The 19,507-nt window shown below is 38.5% G+C and overlaps 1 protein-coding gene and 1 pseudogene across 2 annotated transcripts in view; one reads left to right on the forward strand and one right to left on the reverse strand.

The window, feature by feature from the left end:
• The window catches only part of USP9Y (ubiquitin specific peptidase 9 Y-linked), a 226,358-nt gene that overhangs the window by 176,392 nt on the left and 30,459 nt on the right, over positions 1-19,507 (forward strand). The window contains exons 33-34 of the mRNA XM_010356752.2: positions 3,563-3,783; positions 6,192-6,382. Of these exons, the coding sequence (XP_010355054.2) occupies positions 3,563-3,783; positions 6,192-6,382 (412 nt within the window). The remainder of the gene's footprint in view (positions 1-3,562; positions 3,784-6,191; positions 6,383-19,507) is intronic.
• Positions 6,896-8,025, reverse strand: LOC104657052 (annotated as a pseudogene). The gene has a single exon (XR_747224.2). The product of XR_747224.2 is annotated as a eukaryotic translation initiation factor 2 subunit 2 pseudogene (transcript).

Genomic DNA, 19,507 nt, shown 5'->3' on the forward strand with positions numbered 1-19,507 from the left:
CTACAAAGAACTCAAACAAATTTACAAGAAAAAAACAACCCCATCAAAAAGTGGGCAAAGGATATGAACTGACATTTCTCAAAAGAAGACATTCATACAACCAACAGACACATGAAAAAATGCTCATTATCACTCGCCATCAGAGAGATGCAAATCAAAACCACAATGAGATACCATCTCACACCAGTTAGAATGGCAATCATTAAAAAGTCAGGAAACAACAGATGCTGGAGAGGATGTGGAGAAATAGGAACACTTTTACACTGTTGGTGGGATTGTAAACTGGTTCAACCATTATGGAGAACTAGATGTACCATATGACCCAGCCATCCCACTACTGGGTATATACCCAAAGGATTATAATTCATGCTGCTATAAAGACACATGCACACATATGTTTATTGCGGCACTATTCACAATAGCAAAGACTTGGAATCAACCCAAATGTCCATCTGTGACAGACTGGATTAAGAAAATGTGGCACATATACACCAGGGAATATTAGGCAGCCATAAAAAAGGATGAGTTTGCGTCCTTTGTAGGGACATGGATGCAGCTGGAAACCATCATTCTTAGCAAACTATCACAAGAAGAGAAAACCAAACACCGCATGTTGTCACTCATAGGTGGGAACTGAACAGTGAGATCACTTGGACTCAGGAAGGGGAACATCACACATCGGGGCCTATCATGGGGAGGGGAGAGGGGGGAGGGATTGCATTGGGAGTTATACCTGATATAAATGATGAATTGATGGGTGCTGACGAGTTGATGGGTGCAGCACACCAACATGGCACAAGTATACATATGTAACAAACCTGCACATTATGCACATGTACCCTAGAACTTAAAGTATAATAAAAATAATAACAAAATAAAATAAAATAAAATGTGTGCATTGAAAAGATTTTCATAATCCTAACACTGAGGTTGCTTAATGTTATTTTTGTTGAATTCTAAGGAAGGTATGGTTTTAAAGATCACACTGTGAGAAGAGAAATTTGAGTGTATTTTACTAAGCTCTAAATGCCTAGATCAGTCCCATAAAGTGAGTAGCTATCTTCAGATCTTACATAGAACTGAAACTCAGAGTGGGAGGTGGGTGTAACTAAAATAACAGATAATAATATAAAGTTTAGTTCATTTCAAGGAAAAAACCAAGGCTTAAGAATATAATTAACAACAGCATGCATTATAAATCTTTAATTAATAAATACAAATTTATCTTTGCTTATGTATTTCCCTGGGTGGGGAATTTTTTCAATCACATTGTAGGAGTTTCTACCTAATTACTCCCTGCTTAGAAGGTCAGATCTTTTTTTGTTCCGTTGAATCTGCATAGAGAGAAGAGTTTCTTCTATTTTTTTGAGGCAAAGGCTCACTCTTGTCCCCCAGACTGGAGTGCAAAAGTGCGATCTCAGCTCACTGCAACCTCCACCTCCCAGGTTCAAGCAATTCTCCTGCCTCAGCCACCTGAGTAGTTGGGATTCAAGGCACCTGGCACCACGATTGACTGATTTTTGTATTTTTAGTAGAGATGGGGTTTCGCCATGTTGGTCGGGCTGGTCTAGAACTCCTGACCTCAGGTGATCACCTGCTGTAGCCTCCCAAAGTGCTGAGATACATGTGTGAGCCACCACCGTGCTGGCCAAGAGTTTCTTTTTTAAAAACACTTCTTTTGTTAATGTATTTAGCTAATGTATTTATGTGGTAAAGTAGGTAGTTTCAAAAGAGTTTATTTTTTAGAAACACTTGTTTATTTTACTAGTGTTTATACCTGGTAAATATGTATTTTCAAATATAAAAGAGGATATGTGTTAACAATTATTAACTTCCTACAGATTTTGTGTTTCCAGTCCAGAGATTATCTCTGTCTATGCATTTGTATGTATGTATAGCTATTTGTTCTGTACAAATGAAAATGTACAAAGTACAATATTGTTAACTTTGTTTTGTACTGAGTAACACACCTGTCAGCACATGAAGATCAGTGTAATTCTGTTTATTAGCTACATAACTTGCAGTTCAGTGTGCTCCAATTTATGTAATTCATCTCTGATGGTGACTGATGTTTACGTTGTTTTGGTTTCATGTAAGGAAAAGAGGGATTTGTAGTTCTCACAGTTATTTCAAATACACATCTCATTGACTATCTCACAATAAAATGATATCGGCAAAGCAATTATCACTCTTTACTAAGGAAGGAAACATATTTACGTGAAGGTTATACTTTTTAAGAGTCAGGGCTGGGCACGGTGGCTCATGCCTGTAATCCCAGCACTTTGGGAGGCCGAGGTGGGCGGATCACAAGGTCAGGAGATTGGAGACCATGGTGAAACCCCGTCTCTACTAAAAATACAGAAAATTAGCCGGGCGCGGTGGCAGGCGCCTATAGTCCCAGCTACTCAGGAGGCTGAGGCAGGAGAATGGCGTGAACCCGGGAGGCGGAGCTTGCAGTGAGCCAAGATCGTACCACTGCACTCCAGCCTGGGTGACACAGCGAGACTGTGTCCCCCCAAAAAAAAAAAAAAATCAGAACCACAACTTGAGTCAAAGTCGAGTTTGTATTGTATACAATACTTACATTGTAAATAAGACAGTGCTCTTATATACAATTAAAAGTGAGAAAACCATAGTATTTTATTTATAGAGAGTTCTGACCACAGTGAATTGAATACACTTAGATATAGAAGTTTTTTGTTGTTGCGGTTTTTGAGAGGGAGTCTTGCCCTGTTGCCAGGCTGGAATGCAGTGGCACAGTGTCAGCTCACTGCAACCTCTGCGTCCTGGGCTCAAGTGATTCTCCTGCCTCAGCCTTCTGAGTAGCTGGGACTACAGGCGCACACCACCACACTCAGCCAATTTTTGTATTTTTAGTACAGACATGGGTCTCGAACTGCTGACCCCGTGATCTGCCCACTTCGGCCTCCCAAAGTGATGGGATTACAGTTGTGAGCCACCATGCCCGGCCAGAAGTTTTTAATGAGTAAAATAATAATGGTTAACACTAGGTCTGTGATTAACACATAGAAATTTAGTGCTATACCACCTTGTTTTTTTGAGACAGAGTCTCTCTCTGTTGCCCGGACTGGAGTCACTACAGCCTTTGTCTCGTGAGTTCAAGCGACTGTCCTGCCTCAGCCTCCCAACTAACGAATTGCAGGCATGTGCCACCACGTTCAGCTAACTTTGTATTTTCACTGGAGATGGGGTTTCACCATGTTGGTCAGACTGGTCTCAAACTCCTGACCTTAAGTGACCTACCTGCCTTGGCTTCCCAAACTGCTGAGATTACAGGCATGAGACACTGCAGTGGCCAATATTATACCATCTTATATGACTCTTCAAATGGTTACAGAAGCAGTATCATTAAAAACATCAACAAGGTCTGTAGTTAAGAATCTGTATAGTGGCTCATATTGTTAGTGTCAGAATTTAAAATACTGTTTCAAAGTGGCTGTGGTGGTAAAGGAGGTGTTGCTCTTATTAATTTGTTAACCTGAAAGTGGTGAACAGAATCACCATTTTCATAGTATAAGCATCTTTTCTCTTTTTAATTCAGCTTGTGAAGCACTTACTGAGTGGGAATATCTGCCTCCTGTTGGACCCCGCCCACCAAAAGGATTTGTGGGACTCAAAAATGCTGGTGCTACGTGTTACATGAACTCTGTGATCCAGCAGCTATACATGATTCCTTCTATCAGAAACAGTATTCTTGCAGTTGAAGGCACAGGTAGTGATTTAGATGATGATATGTTCGGGGATGAGAAGCAGGACGGTGAGGTAAATTTTAATTACTGTTTTCTTTGAAGATTCTGATAACAGATGCTGTTGTTCTCCCTCGGATTACTATACTTTCATGGGATTTTGTGGGGACTACATTTTGATGATCCAAGCAGAATCTCTGAGATACTATGTCTGGCATACTTGTAGTACTCACTGTCTAATAGACTTGAAACTCCAGTTGATAATTTTTAGCACTGTTTTTTTGTCTCCAAACCACAGTTAATATAATCGCATTTTGTGTGACATGGTAAATGTAATTCGGTATTTGAAAAATGATGAATTTATTTGTTTTTAATAATTACATTTTCATTGTCTTGTTTTTTAAATTGTATTATATAATTTGTATTATATATTTTCTTTCTTGTATTATATAATTTCTTTCACTTTTTATATTGTCTGTGTTTCATAAACTGTACTTATTTTTAGGATTCTCTATTTTTCTCAAATTAGAGCTCTTTCTGCTAAGGAAACAAATTTGTTTCTCAAATAATGGTTCATGGACCTGTTAACAATGTTAATTAACAACTGTAATCAGGCTGCCTATGAAATATATCCAGTTGAAAATAAAGCAGTAAAAAAGATAGTTTTTAGTGGCAGATCACATATTTAAGATTTAAGATGTAGCTCTTAAATACGTGTGTATGGAAAATGTAGTTTTGGTCATATTTGGCTGGGCATGGTGGCTCATGCCTGTAATCCCAGCACTTTGGGAGGCCAAGGCATGCAGATCACCTGAGGTGGAGAGTTGGAGATCACCCTGACCAATAGAGTGAAACCCTAGTTTTACTAAAAATAAAAAAATTAGCCAGCTGTGGTGGTGCATGCCTGTTAGCTGGGCATAGTGGTGGGCGCCTGTAGTCCCAGCTACTCAGGAGGCTGAGGCAGGAGAATCTCTTGAACTTGGGAGGCAGAGGTTGCAGTGAGGTGAGATCGCACCACGGTACTCCAGCCTGGGTGACACAGTGAGACTCCATCTGAAAAGAAAAAAAAAGTTTTGGTCATTTTTTTTTTTTTTTTTGAGCCAGAGTCTCACTCTGTCTCCCAGGCTGGAGTGCAGTGGCACAATCCCAGCTCACTGCAAGCTCTACCTTCCAGATTCACGCCATTCTCCTGCCTCAGCCTCCCGAGTAGCTGGGACTACAGGCGCCCACCACCATGCCCAGCTAATTTTTGTGTTTTTAGTAGAGACGGGGTTTCACCTTTTTAGCCAGGATGGCCTTGATCGCCTTACCTCATGATCCGCCCACCTCGGCCTCCCAAAGTGCTGGGATTACAGGTGTGAGCCACCGTGCCCAGTCTTGGTCACGTTTATACTCAGACTGTTTATCTTTTACTTATGTTGATAGGAACTAAATACAGAAATCAAAAATTTTAACTGCAGTAAATGGTTCTCCAATTTCTACATTTCTTCCCTTTAGTGGTCTGAAATAGTTTGAGTTTCAGATTGTAGTGTATCATTTATGGAGATTACAGGCACTTGCTTCTGCCTTTCAAGATCTAATAAATCACACCATCCAGGCATTCCCATCTGGGTAGCTATACTTGTAGTAGAATCTCCATGTGGATTGTTCACCAATACCAGGTTAAGAGCCACTACTGGAAGGAAATCGGAAATTAAGTCCTACTTGTATAGCTCATTCAACCCCACCATTGGGTGTTGAATTTAAAATAGAGATGGCTCTGACAAGAAGTCAAGAAGTAAATGAGGCCAACAGTACATAAAATTTCAAATGAGGTCACCCACCTTTGTACTTGGTTGCTTGTGCTTTATGTTGTCTCAGCACTGTACCGTGGCATGCATGGGTATGCCTACTTTTTCTATGCAGTGAGCTTCTCCAGGGCGGAAACTGGGTATTATTTATTTCTGTAACACAAATATCAGATACAGAGCAAAGCATATAGAAACATGTTAGACATTAGTAAAGCAGCTGTATTTGAGATTATGACCTTTGGAGCTTTTGTGTATGCTCCCGTTCCTTCCACAACTAGTCTTAATAACCATATTTATTTTTAATAATTGTGATACATGGACTATCTCATGTAATCTGGGAAAATGCATTATCCTCACAAGAAGATACTGAGTCCTAAGAAGACCAAGTGACTTACTTCCTGAAGTTACTTATGGCAGAGCACTCATTTGTCTTTAGTCCTGTCTACTTGACCAAACTTTACTGTATTACACTACCTCTAATGTTTTTTTAACTACTCTTTTATAACTTATCTGTGAAATATTTTATCATAACCCATCTGTGAAATGATCACTAATATTAAAAATTAACTGCTTTGGAAGTAAGAAGTGTGAAAAAATGAATAGCATTTCATTTACTAACTTTTGGTATTTGTTTCAACTTCTTTCATTATACTATCAAAGTTAGATTAGCTCATCAATGTCTTTTGGTCTCTAGAGTAATGTTGATCCCCGAGATGATGTATTTGGATATCCTCATCAATTTGAAGACAAACCAGCTTTAAGTAAGACAGAAGATAGGAAAGAGTACAATATTGGTGTCCTAAGACACCTTCAGATCATCTTTGGTCATTTAGCTGCTTCCCGACTACAATACTATGTACCCAGAGGATTTTGGAAACAGTTCAGGTAAATTATGGGTGGGTGATCATTTAAGTTTCATAAAAACCTCAATACAGTAAACTTCTAAAATGTATCTTAGAATACATAATTAGTTTTGTATTTAATATCTAAACAATACTAATGTTCTAACTATCCTTCTTGGTCATAGTTTTTTTAAATTATCCCAATAGGGAAAATTTGTCACAGTAAAGAAAGGCATTGTATTCTTTAATCTCTTTTTTTTTTCACTGTTGTAATAACTTTAATTTATCTTGCATTTTACAGAAGTCTATGAACGATTTTTAAAAAGCACCTCCTTACCCCATATCACGTTTCTCTGACAGGTGTTAAAAGTAGGCAATGAGTATGTCAACAGCTTGAACATCAGCGTCTTGCAAGGACTTCAGACCAACCAACCACTTGCCAAAAATCTTGGCAGCTTTTTAATCTTGTTTTTAATAGAACAGTATATCCACTCTGAGGGCAAACCTGTCCAGCCACATCTCCACAACACGCTTCGCAAAATAAGTGATTATCAAATTAGTTAGCTTTGGCACGGAGCTGTGCTTGCTTGCCCGTGACAGCGTGGAAGCCGGTTTTGATGCTGGCAACAGAACATCTAGAATGACAAGTTTCGCACTGTAGGAAATAGAGTCATGTGTCCTTCTGTAGGATTGTGTCTGGTGATCGGCATGTGTGACAAGTGACATATTCCTTGATATATCTTCTCAAGACATTTTCTATCTGTTTCTGTTGGAATCTTCCTTTGATTACAAGTTGGTTATTACCATCTATAGAACCACTTGTACCCAATTCAGCCAACAAAAATACAAGGAGATGTTTGGGCTGACGATGTAATAGTTTACAGGTATCTGTAAAGTTGACAAAAGAAGTTTTCTTGGTTCCTACTCGGATGACCTGTGGAGGTTTCATGACAAATTTCCTTTTCTCCCCAGCAACCATATCTGGATTCTTTTCCCTCATGATGTTGAATACTCGATTCAGCAGCTCCTCGTATGTGTAGTCTCCTTCTGAGCCTGCCCAAGCAGGGCCTGTCTGATTACTGAATGAGATACCATCATCTTTTTTGCTGTCTTCGTCTTCTAGAGCTTCATCTTGCTCTAGTATTTCATCCTCATCTGGGAACTTAACATTCTTCTTTTTCTTCTTTTTATTGCCAAGCATAATGTCAAGGTCATCCTCTGGTTCAGTTGGTTCTTGAACATCACTTTCAATCTTAAGATCCTTTACACCTTCTTCAGCTTCATCAATATCAAATATCTTTTTAGTTTTTTCTTCTTTTTCTTTTGATTAAAGAAGTTCAGGTCATCTAGATCATCAGAAGCATCTTTTTTCCTAGTGTCCTCTTCATCAGCTTCCAAATCTTTGTCCTCAGTTGGCCCTGGCTCCACGGTTCTTTTGTTTCTGACGGCTGGGTTTCCTGTTTGGGTGTCCCCTTCCTCATCTAACATAAAAGGCTGCTGCTGCTTCTTTTTCTTCTTGCTCATAGTAGGATCAAAAATCATCTCGTCCCCAGACATGGCTGGGGCTCGAGTGGGCTCGGCACGGACGGGAAGTCAGACGGGTCACCCCCAGGCCCCAGCAGCAGCGCTGCTTCTGCCGATACCTCTCCCACCACCACACTAGGCTCTTGCATCAGCGAAAGGGAACGACCTAATCTCTTAAGATACAATTTAATACTTCATTTTGGAGGACTTATCAATTATATAAAAGCAGCCAGGCACAGTGGCTCATGCCTATAAGCCCAGCACTTTGGGAGCCCAAAGCTGGCAGATCACCAGAGGTCAGGAGTTCAAGACCAGCCTGACCAACACGGAGAAACCCCGTCTCTACCAAAAATACAAAATTTGCCAGATGTGGTGGCGCATGCCTGTAATCCCAGCTACTTGGAAGGCTGAGGCAGGAGAATCGCTTGAACCCAGGAGGTAGAGGTTGCAGTGAGCCAAGGTTGTGCCATTGCACTCCAGCCTGAGCAACAAGAGGAAACTCCATCTCAAAAAAAATTACATAAAAGCAAAATACTAAAATGTAGTCATTTCCTTGCTTAAACAGCTCTCTGCTAAAGCAAATGTCAAATATATTGTTTTATCTATATAGTTTTTTTATATATCTCTAACATTTTTCTTTAAAAAGATGATCATGGTACATTATCACATATAATAAAAATTATTTTATAAGCTTGGAAGACATGGCAAAACCCTGTCTCTACAAAAAAATACAAAAATTCGTTTGGCATGATAATATGAGCCCTTGTAGTCTCAGCTCCTTTGGAAGGTGGAAAATCATTTCATTCACTAACTTTTGGTCTTAGTTTCTTTCAGCTTTTTGCATTATAAGTTAGATTACTGCATTAATGATATCTTTTGGTCTCTGGAGCAGTGTTGATCCCCAAGATGATGTATCATACTTACCTTGAACACCAGCATTACTCATAAACAAATGGACATTTTCACCACTAGAAAGGAAGTCCCCCTTCCTAGCCTGGCAAGAAAAAATATATGTATATATTATGTAAAATTATAACTTTTTTATATAGGTATATTTTTCTTTACAAATTTGTAAAGTAATAATTCCCTAACATCCTCCAAAAGTGACCAATAAAATTTGGCCTCTTTTTAGGTTTGGAAAACCTCAATTAGGCCAGCTGCAGTGGCTCACACTAATAGCCCTATAACTTTGAGAGGCCAAGGCAAGCAGATCTCTTGAGCCCATGAGTTCAAGACCACCCTAGGCAACATGGCAAAACCCATCTCTACTAAAAATGCAAAAACTTAACTGGGCGTGGTGGCCTGTGCCAGTAGTCCCAACTACTGAGGGAGGATCACCTCAACTGTGATGGAGCCACTGCCCTCCAGGCTGAGTACCAGAGTGAGACCCTGTCTCAAAGAAACAAAGAGCTCAGTTACATCTTAAACTTGTCTTTTTTTGTTCGTTTGTTTCACCTATTTCATCACGGCCCACTTTCTGTGATACATGGTACTAAACACTGTAGCGCAACTTTTTACCATATACTGTAATACATGCTCTTCCTAGCGTATAGAAAAATACTGCTGTCCCTCATAAGCATTTAGAGTTCTTTCAACAAGGTACTTCCTGGATAGCTTAGAGGTAGGAAAGGAAAGGCTTCTTCTGATTTCTGAGCTGCTTTTTCTGTTTCATTTATGGCAGCCACCCTTAAATGTATTAGCATATCACTTTCATTTCTTTTGAAAGTCACAAACTTATAGTACACTGACTCCCCATTGTATCTCTCAGTATAAATTTCTATATTCTATAGCTGAGCTGTAAGCCTCGGTTATAAGTACGATATACATTTATAATTCTTTTTTCTTCTTTCAGTTATATAACTTCACATGTGCCTTGCTCTCCTTTTTACCTGTTTCAAGTAGTTTTTCTTTCCCTAGCTTATGCTTTCTTTACCTCAAGACTTTTTTCTGCAATCTAGTCAGCATTTCTGTTCTTGTTCTTCCAATTTACTATAACACTTTTAAGTTTCTGTCTTCAAATCTTCTACTTAATAATTTGTGTGTGTGTGCATATATGTGTGATAATTGAATACATAGTTACATAATGATATACATTATAGAGGAATTTCATACACATGTATATAGATATGTATCATTTTGCTTCTTCATAATTTGTATTTAAATGTATTAAGCTATAATGTGTTTGTACTTAAATATGTATGTTTTTGTCTTCTCGGTGATTCTCACCAAATAAGTGTGGAGCTCACAATTTGTCCTAACACATTTGTGTTACACACACTCTAGACACATAGGTTCCTAATACATTTTTTTCTTTTGTGGTAAAGTTCTTATAAAATTTACCATTTCAACCATTTAATAGTGTACAATTCAGTGGTTTTTGGTACATTCAGAATTTTTGTGAAAGTATCACTATCATTTGGTTCCAGAACATTTTCATCACTAAAAAAGAGGTTCCCTGCTCATTAAAGAGTCAGCCCACTTTTCTGCCCACCCTGGCAACAAAAAATTACTTTTCTCTCTATATAGGTTTGCATATTTTTTTTATTTCTTGTAATTTAATCACAGAATATATGGCCTTTCTGTCTAGCATCTTGTGTTAAACATGGTGTGTTTAAAGTATGTCCATTTTGTAACATGTATTGGCACTTTGTTCATTTTATGGCTGAATTATATTTCATTGTGTGACTAGACCACATTTTGTTTATTTATTCATTGATTAACTTTCGATGGTTTCTGTCTTTGAGCTATTGTGAATAGTGCCTCTGTGAAAATTCATGAACACATTTATGTGTGGATGCATGTTTCATTTCTTTTTGGAGTAGACCTAGAAATGCAGTTGCTGGGTCATGTCGTAATTCTATTCTATATCTAACTTTTTGTGGAACCACCAAATTGCTTTCCAAAGCTCCTGTAAGATTTTTACATTTTCTTTTCTTTCTTTCTTTTTTTTTTTTTCTTGAGAAAGAGTCTTGCTCTGTTACCCAGGCTGGAGTGCAGTGGTGCAATCTCAGTTCACGGCAGCCTTTACCTCCCACGTTCAAGCAACTCTCCAGCCTCAGCCTCCCTGCCTCATCCTCCTGAGTACCTGGGACTATAGGCATGCTCCACCAGCACTCCACCACAGCTAATTTTTGTATTTTCAGTAGAGACAGGGTTTTTAGTAGACATGAGATTTGGCCATGCTGGCCACGCTGGTCTCAAATGCCAGACCTCAGATGATCCATCAACCTTGGCCTCCCATAGTACTGATATTACGGGTGTGAGCCACCAGGTCTGGCCCAGATATTTACATTTTCTGTCAGCACATTATGAAGGTTACAGTTTCTCTACATCTGTCAACACCTGTTAACTTACTTTTAAGTATATCCATCCTGAAATACGTGAAGTATATCTTCTTTTGAATTTGATTTGCATTTCCCTAATGACTGTTAAGTACTGTTGAGCATTTTTTCATGTACTTATTAGTAATTTCTGTACTTTTTTGAGGAAATGTCTATTGAAATACTTTTCTCATTTTTTGATTACCTTTTGTTGTTGCGTTGTAAGACTTCTTTGTATCTTCTTTGTGTATTTGTGATAGTAGGCCCTTGGAGATAAATTATTTAGAAATATTTTCTCCTATCTGTGGATTATCCTCTCAGTATCTTTATAGTGCACTTTATGCATAAGCGTTTTGTTTTGTTTTTTCAGAGTGTCACTGTGTCACCCAGGCTGGATTACAGTGATGCAGTCTTCGCTCACTTACAACCTCTGCCTCCCAGATTGAAGCAATTCTCCTGTCTCAGCCTCCCAAGTAGTTAAGACTATAGGCCCGTGCCACTACACCCAGCTAATTTTTGTGTTTTTAGTTGAGACAGAGTTTTACCACGTTGGCCAGGCTGGTCTTGAACTTCTGACCAACCTCAGGTGATCCTCCCACCTTGGCCTCCCAAAGTGCTGGGATTACAGACCATAGTGCCCAGTCAAGAGTTTTAAATTTTGATGAAATCATACTTGCCTTTTTTTTTCTTTTCATTTTCAGGCTCCTCCTGTAATTTACTATTTTTCTCATGGCAGAATGTGCATAACATAAAAATTCACCCTTTTGATTGATTTTAGTTGTCCAGGTCACTGGCATTATATACCTTTATACCACTATATCCAAAGGTTTTTCATCTTTTTATTTTGAGACGGGGTCTCGCTCTGTCGCCGTGCTGCAATGCCATAGCTTGATATCGGTTCACTGCAACCTCCACCTCCTGGGTTCAAGCAGTTGTCCTGCCTCAGCCTCCGGAGTAGTTTGGATTATAGGTGCCTGCCAAGATACCCAGCTAATTTTTGTATTTTTAGTAGAGACGTGCTTTCTCCATGTTGGCCAGGATGGTCTGGAACTGCTAACTTCAAGGTGATCTGCCTGGCTTGGCCTCCCAAAATGCTGGGATTACAGGCTGAGCCAGTGCACCCTGCCAGTTTTTCTTCTTTTAAATTGAAACTTTATATTCATTAGTAATAACTCTTTCATATCCCCGTATTAATTCTGGGGTGCTGCTTTGGAAACTTCATTGAATTATTTTATCACAGTGATGTATACTTGCATGTAATCTTTAGGATTTTGATTTGGATGCTTTTTGTTTCTTATTTCTTTAATGATTGTTCTAGGAGAATTACTTTGTCAAATAGAAGTGGTAAAAATGGATATCTTTGGGTTGTTCCTGGTCTTAGAGGAAAAGTTTAATCTTTCATCATTAGAACCTTACCTTAGACAAGCTTGTCCAACCTGCCTTATTTTGTTATGTTTGTTTTTTTTTAGGCTAAAAGCAGCCTGAAGCCATGGGTTTTTAGTTTCTGTGTCTAGTGATAAAGTGAAAGAGGGTGAGGAAGGAACTTTACCAGCCCATCACGAAACAGAAACTCGTATATTTGTTTGAGTTCTTTGTATGAACAGACATTTCTCAAAAGAAGACATTCATACAGCCAACAGACACATGAAAAAATGCTCATCATCACTCGCCATCAGAGAAATGCAAATCAAAACCACAATGAGATACCATCTCACACCAGTTAGAATGGCAATCATTAAGAAGTCAGGGCCGGGCGCGGTGGCTCAAGCCTGTAATCCCAGCACTTTGGGAGGCCGAGGCGGGCGGATCACAAGGTCAGGAGGTCGAGACCATCCTGGCTAACACAGTGAAACCCCGTCTCCACTTAAAAAATACAAAAAATTAGCCGGGCGAGATGGCGGCGCCTGTAGTCCCAGCTACTCGGGAGGCTGAGGCAGGAGAATGGCTTGGACCCGGGAGGCGGAGCTTGCAGTGAGCTGAGATCCGGCCACTGCACTCCAGCCCGGGTGACAGAGCGAGACTCCGTCTCAAAAAAAAAAAAAAAAAAAAAAACAAGTCAGGAAACAACAGTTGTTGGAGAGGATGTGGAGAAATAGGAACACTTTTACACTGTTGGTGGGATTGTAAACTAGTTCAACCATTATGGAAAACAGTATGGCGATTCCTCAAGTACCTAGAACTAGATGTACCTTATGACCCAGCCATCCCATTACTGGGTATATATCCAAAGGATTATAAATCATGCTGCTGTAAAGACACATGCACACGTATGTTTATTGCGGCACTATTTACAATAGCAAAGACTTGGAATCAACCCAAATATCCATCTGTGACAGACTGGATTAAGAAAATGTGGCACATATACACTATGGAATACTATGCAGCCATAAAAAAGGATGAGTTTGCGTCCTTTGTAGGGACATGGATGCAGCTGGAAACCATCATTCTTAGCAAACTATTACAAGAAGAGAAAACCAAACACCGCATGTTGTCACTCATAGGTGGGAACTGAACAATGAGATCACTTGGACTCGGGAAGGGGAACATCACACACTGGGGCCTATTATGGGGAGGGGGGAGGGAGGAGGGATTGCATTGGGAGTTATACCTGATATAAATGACGAATTGAGGGTGCTGACGAGTTGATGGGTGCAGCACACCAACATGGCACAAGTATACATATGTAACAAACCTGCACGTTATGCACATGTACCCTAGAACTTAAATAAAAAAAGAAAGAAAGAAACAGAAACTCAGAACCCATGAGTATATTCTCTCCCTTGGACAATCCTGCCTTAGACCGTGTTTAAATATTGACTCAATATGAACCAAAGCTAAACATAAGAAATAAAATTGTAAAAGTTTAAGGGGAAAATTTATGGCGTTGGATTTGGCAGTGATTTCTTTGATTACATCAAAAGTACAGACAACAGAAGAAAAAGTAGATAAAGAATACATTAAGTCATATTGTGAAGTCCAGTGAAAATATATCTTAGTAGTTACTGGTATTACATTTATTCTCACGAGAAAGGAAACTTGTGAGGAAATTTTTGAATTGTATTGAAAGTTTTGGCAGAAAAGTGGTTAAACACGGGGACACATGGAATTGCAAGAAAGAATACAAATGGGAAATGGCATGTATAGAAGTCTTATTTTTCTTTCCTAGTTTCTTTAAATTTCTCTGAGTATTGAAAGTAAAAATAACATTAAGGGGTAATTATGTATGGTTTTAGTATGTTTGACAATTACATATGGAGAAAAGTAAATGTTTATTATCTGGCTGTGAAGCTTCTGTATCTTAATGGAAGTGGTAAAATATTAACACTGTGATAATACAATTCATAAAGTATCTATAATTTGTATGTATATTCTGTGTATTTATTTACATACATATATTTGTGTATATGTAAAATTACACAGACATAGAAAGCTAAACATACAGGAATAGGTACAACTAAAACCTAGAGAAATCTAATTTAAGATTTTGGCTTGTACCAATAATAGTATCCTAATTGTGATATTGTATTACATAGTTTTGCAAGATGCTGTTGCTAGGGAAATTGGGTAAAAGATATTTTAATTATTATTTATTAAAATAGAGAAAACAGTATCTCTGTTATTTCTTAAAATTTCATGTGATTTTACAATTATCTCAACTTAAAAAAAAAAAAATCCAAGCCTAGAAAAAGAGAATAGGAAATCACTAACCAAGAAAAGTTGAAAGAACCATCCCGAGTAACTTTGGAAAACAGTGGGTTGAGTAGGTACTGTGAAGCTAAATAAAAAGAACTGTACAGAAATACTAATCGCTGCAATTCTAGTTCCAAGTGTTACCAATTCTGGAACTACTTCAGATGTTTATTAGGGGTGAACAAATCTAGTATGGATAATAACAGCCAGGATTGTAATTTTTGTAAAAATAAGTTACAGGTGAGGGAAGGTAGATGACTTCAGTGAACACTGGTATTCAGTTGTAATCATATTTATTTTCAACTACATACGTGGTGTGATATGTATATATGCTTCTTGGTGGTTTTGTTTTTATTTGTTTTGTTTTGTTTTTGAGATGGAGTCCGGCTCTGTCGCCCAGGCTGGAGTGCAGTGGCCGGATCTCAGCTCACTGCAAGCTCTGCCTCCCAGGTTCACGCCATTCTCCTGCCTCAGCCTCCTGAGCAGCTGGGACCACAGGCACCTGCCACCTCGCCCGGCTAGTTTTTTGTATTTTTTAGTAGAGACGGGGTTTCACCGTGTTAGCCAGGATGGTCTCAATCTCCTGACATCGCGATCTGCCCGTCTCGGCCTCCCAAAGTGCTGGGATTACAGGCTTGAGCAACCGCGCCTGGCTGTTTGTTTTGAGACAGAGTCTTGCTCTGTAGCCCAGGCTGGAATGCAGTGGTGCAGTCTCAGCTCACTGCAGCCTCCACCTGACAGATTCAAGTGATTGTCCTGCCTCAGCCTGCCAAATAGCTGGGATCACAGGCACCCACCACCAACGCCCAGCTAATTTTTTTTTTTTTTTTTTTAGTAGAGATGGGGTTTCACCATGTTGGCCAGTTGGTCTTGAACTCCTGACATCAAGTGATCTGCCCCCATAAGCCCCCCAAAGTGCTGTGATTACAGCTTGAGCTGAGCCATCATGCTGTCCTGTGTATATGTTTTTAAGTTTAGACACATACATACAAATAAGCATAACAATAGAGATATGTGTGTGAGCACTGATGTGGTATATACACATATATTTCCAAGTTCTATACACTGAGAATGTCTAAAAATAATGACCCCAATAACATAGGTATCTAGCAGTTGGTATCTAGAGCTTAATTTGTAAGTACCATTTTATGATAAAAGGAACCAGATCTGCTTGGAAAGTTGGTTTGTTCCTAGGCAGGAGCAGATGACTATGAGCATATTGACCTAGATGCAAGCCATTAAGGAAATTGTCAAAAAAGAAAAGAAATAATATCAAGTAGGCATAGGAACCAACTGAAAAGCTCTCATGTTTAATATTGAAACAATTTTAGGAAAAAGATAAATAATAGATTGTAACACTTAGCGTAAAATAAATGCTTATACTGATGTAAGCAAATAACTGTATAAGTAAATAAATGAAGGAAATAGAGTTACACCATTAGAGCATCACAGTAGTAACTGATACAAGAAAGATTCACTGATGATTACCAAAATTAATGGGGAATAGTTGAATGGTAAACAGTATATTTTCTTTCTTTTTTTTAATACGGAGTTTCGCTCTTGTTGCCCAGGTTGGAGTGTAATGGTGTGATCTTGACTAACCACAACCTCTGCTTTTCAGGTTCAAGCGATTTTCCTGCCTCATCCTCCTGAGTAGCTGGGATTACAGGCATCTGCCACCATTCCCAGCTAATTTTTTGTATTTTTAGTAGAGATGGGGTTTCACCATGTTAGTGAGGCTGGTCTCAAACTCCAGACCTTGGGTGATCCCACCAGCCTCAGCCTCCCAAAGTGCTGGAATTGCAGGCATGAGCCACCATGCCTGGCCAGTAAACAGTATATTCTCATGTAGGAATTATTAACCTGTTTTTTGCCTTAAAACTAGGGAAGCAGCCGGGTGTGGTGGCTTATGCCTGTAATCCCAGCCCTTTGGGAGGCGAAGGTGGGCGGATCACTTGAGCCCAGGAGTTCACCACCAGCCTGGCCAACATGGTGAAACCTCCATCTCTCCTAAAAATACAGAAATTAGCTGAGCGTGGTAGTGCCTACCTGTAGTCCTATCTACTCAGGAGGCTGAGGGAAGAGGATCACTTGAGCCCAGTAGGTTGAGGCTGCAATGAGCTGTGACTGTATCACTGCACTCCAGCCTGGACAATAGGGCAAGATTCTATCTCAAAAAAAAAGAAAAATGAAAAAAAAAAAAAGGAAAGAAAAAATACAGTGGAGAAAATAGTAAATTAAACCCAAAATAAGCAAAGATATTTCAGAAGTACTAGAAACCAATGAAGTTGGGGCAGGGGAGGAAAGAGTAATAGAGAAAGAAACTTTAGTGCCAAAAATGAAAACAATATGTTTTTACTTCTTGTCAATTTGAAGTAATTTGGACTTAATTTGCCTCCTTTGGTGAGAAAATTTTTTTAAAAATATACAGATAAAGTACATTAAACTGTAGCTTCTACACATTAGACATCAGACAAAAAAGGAATATTATTCTTGAGATAGGAAACAAATGAGAGCCCTACAGTAGCCTTAGACCACAATGTAGGGTGGGAGATTGAGTCAGAACAATGGAATTCCTGACTTGAGGAAACACTGTGGAGAATCCAAGGAGACTAAAGCATCTAAGGCTTGTGGTAGTATATTGGAGAGCTGCATTAATTCTAGTAATCTTTATTTCTCCTTGAATATTCAAGAAAGAACTAAGCACTACATGTAAGTCAGGAAACAATTTGGGGTAAGGAAAGCAACACATGAAAGAATTGGTGGGAACAGTCTAAGATTCTCATAAGAACAGGAAAAATAACTATTCCTCCCAGCCACATTAGATGATTCTGAATTCATAAATATTGACATGTGTGACTTCATCAAAAGGAAAGCTGTTTACTCTTCCAAAGACATTAAGAAAATGAGAAGACAAGGCATAGCATGGGAAAGTATTTGGAAAATACGTAACAAAGAATTTCCTAACTCTATATTAAAAAGTACATAATTAAAATTCTTAAAATATTTGAAAACTTAACCAAAGAAGATAAATGGTATAAAACTGTTCAACATCATTATTCATTAGGGGTTTTTATGTTAAAACCACAACAGATAAAACTACACCCCTGTCTTTTTGTAGTGCTGGTTTGGATCAGGAGCACATGATACTCAACCATTACTGATAGAATTTTCCAAAGTTATGATCCTTTGGAAAACTGCCAGTTTCTTACAAACTTATTCATAAACTTAATGTACAACTAAGCAGGCTGACTCCTGGATATTTACCAAAATGAAGACTTAAGGTATATTCTGTATGTGGGTATTTATAGTGGCTTTATCAGCAGTGCTAAGTTGCTTGTGTCCCAGCAATTTTGGGAACAACTTTTGTCCCTTGAATGGCTAATAGATAGATAAACTCTGGTACATTCATATGGTGAAATGCAACACGGCATAGAAAAAGGATTAAGCTGTTGACACACTGAGCTGAATTAAAGGTTCACTTTCATTATGCTAAAGAAAAGCCTCAAATATACATTTAACATATACAAGTCTGACAAAAATGATGCAAGAAAATTATAGACCAGTATCCATTGATACTGGTCTGTAATTGATGCAAAATTCCACAACAAAATACTAGCAAATCCAAGTCAGCAGCATGTTAAAAGAATATTATATCATGACCAAGTGGGGCTTATTCTGAAAATATGTGGATAATTCAACATGTGAAACTCATCAGTGTAATACACAACCTTAATAAATGAGCAGAAAAAAGCACATTGTTGTCTCAGTTGAGACTGAGAAAGCATTTAACAGAACTGAACTTCCTTTCCTGATAAAAAACATGCAATAAATACAGAACAGAAGGAAACTGCCTCAGCTTAGTAAGAGCCGTATTTAAAAAACTCTGAGCAAGAATATTTGTAATATAAAGCTTTTAAGCTAAGATAACGAACAAGGCAAAGCTGCGCACTTAAACCCCTGCTGTTTAATATGCTACTGGTAGTCCTACCCAGCACAGTTGGGCAAGAAAAAGGAAGAGGCATCCACACTGGAAAAGGAGTAGAAAAATTATTTCTGTTTACACATGCTATGATCTTACATATATTATAAATTTCTGAAGATATTCCTACGAAAACTGTTGGAGTAAATAATTGAATTAGGTAAAGTAGCAGAATGCAAAGTCGGACAAAAATTGGTTGCATTTCTGTACAGCAACAGTAAACAGTCCCAAAAAGAAAGTATGAAAACATTTATATAGCCATCCAAAAAACAAACAAACAAAAAAACTTAGGTATTAATTTAACCAAGGTGGTTAAAGATTTATATTGCTCTGCCATGTAAGATGTGCTTGCTTCCCCTTCCCTGTCCACTGTGATAGTTAAGTTTCCTAAGGCCTCTCGATCTTGCTTCCTTACAGCCATGTGGAACTGAGTCAGTTAAACTTCTTTTCTGTATAAATTACCCAGTTTCAGTACTTAACAGCAGTGTGAAAATAGACTAATATGAGCAAAAGATTTGAATAAATGTTTTTTCAAGAAACATACAAATGGCTAAGAGGTACATATAAAAATATTTAATATTGCTAATCATAAAGGCAATGCACAACAAAACTGTATTGAAATGCCATTTTAGATGTATTAGAATAACCACTA

Source organism: Rhinopithecus roxellana, chromosome 22 (assembly GCF_007565055.1).
Source record: "Rhinopithecus roxellana isolate Shanxi Qingling chromosome 22, ASM756505v1, whole genome shotgun sequence".
Classification (NCBI taxonomy): domain Eukaryota; kingdom Metazoa; phylum Chordata; class Mammalia; order Primates; family Cercopithecidae; genus Rhinopithecus; species Rhinopithecus roxellana.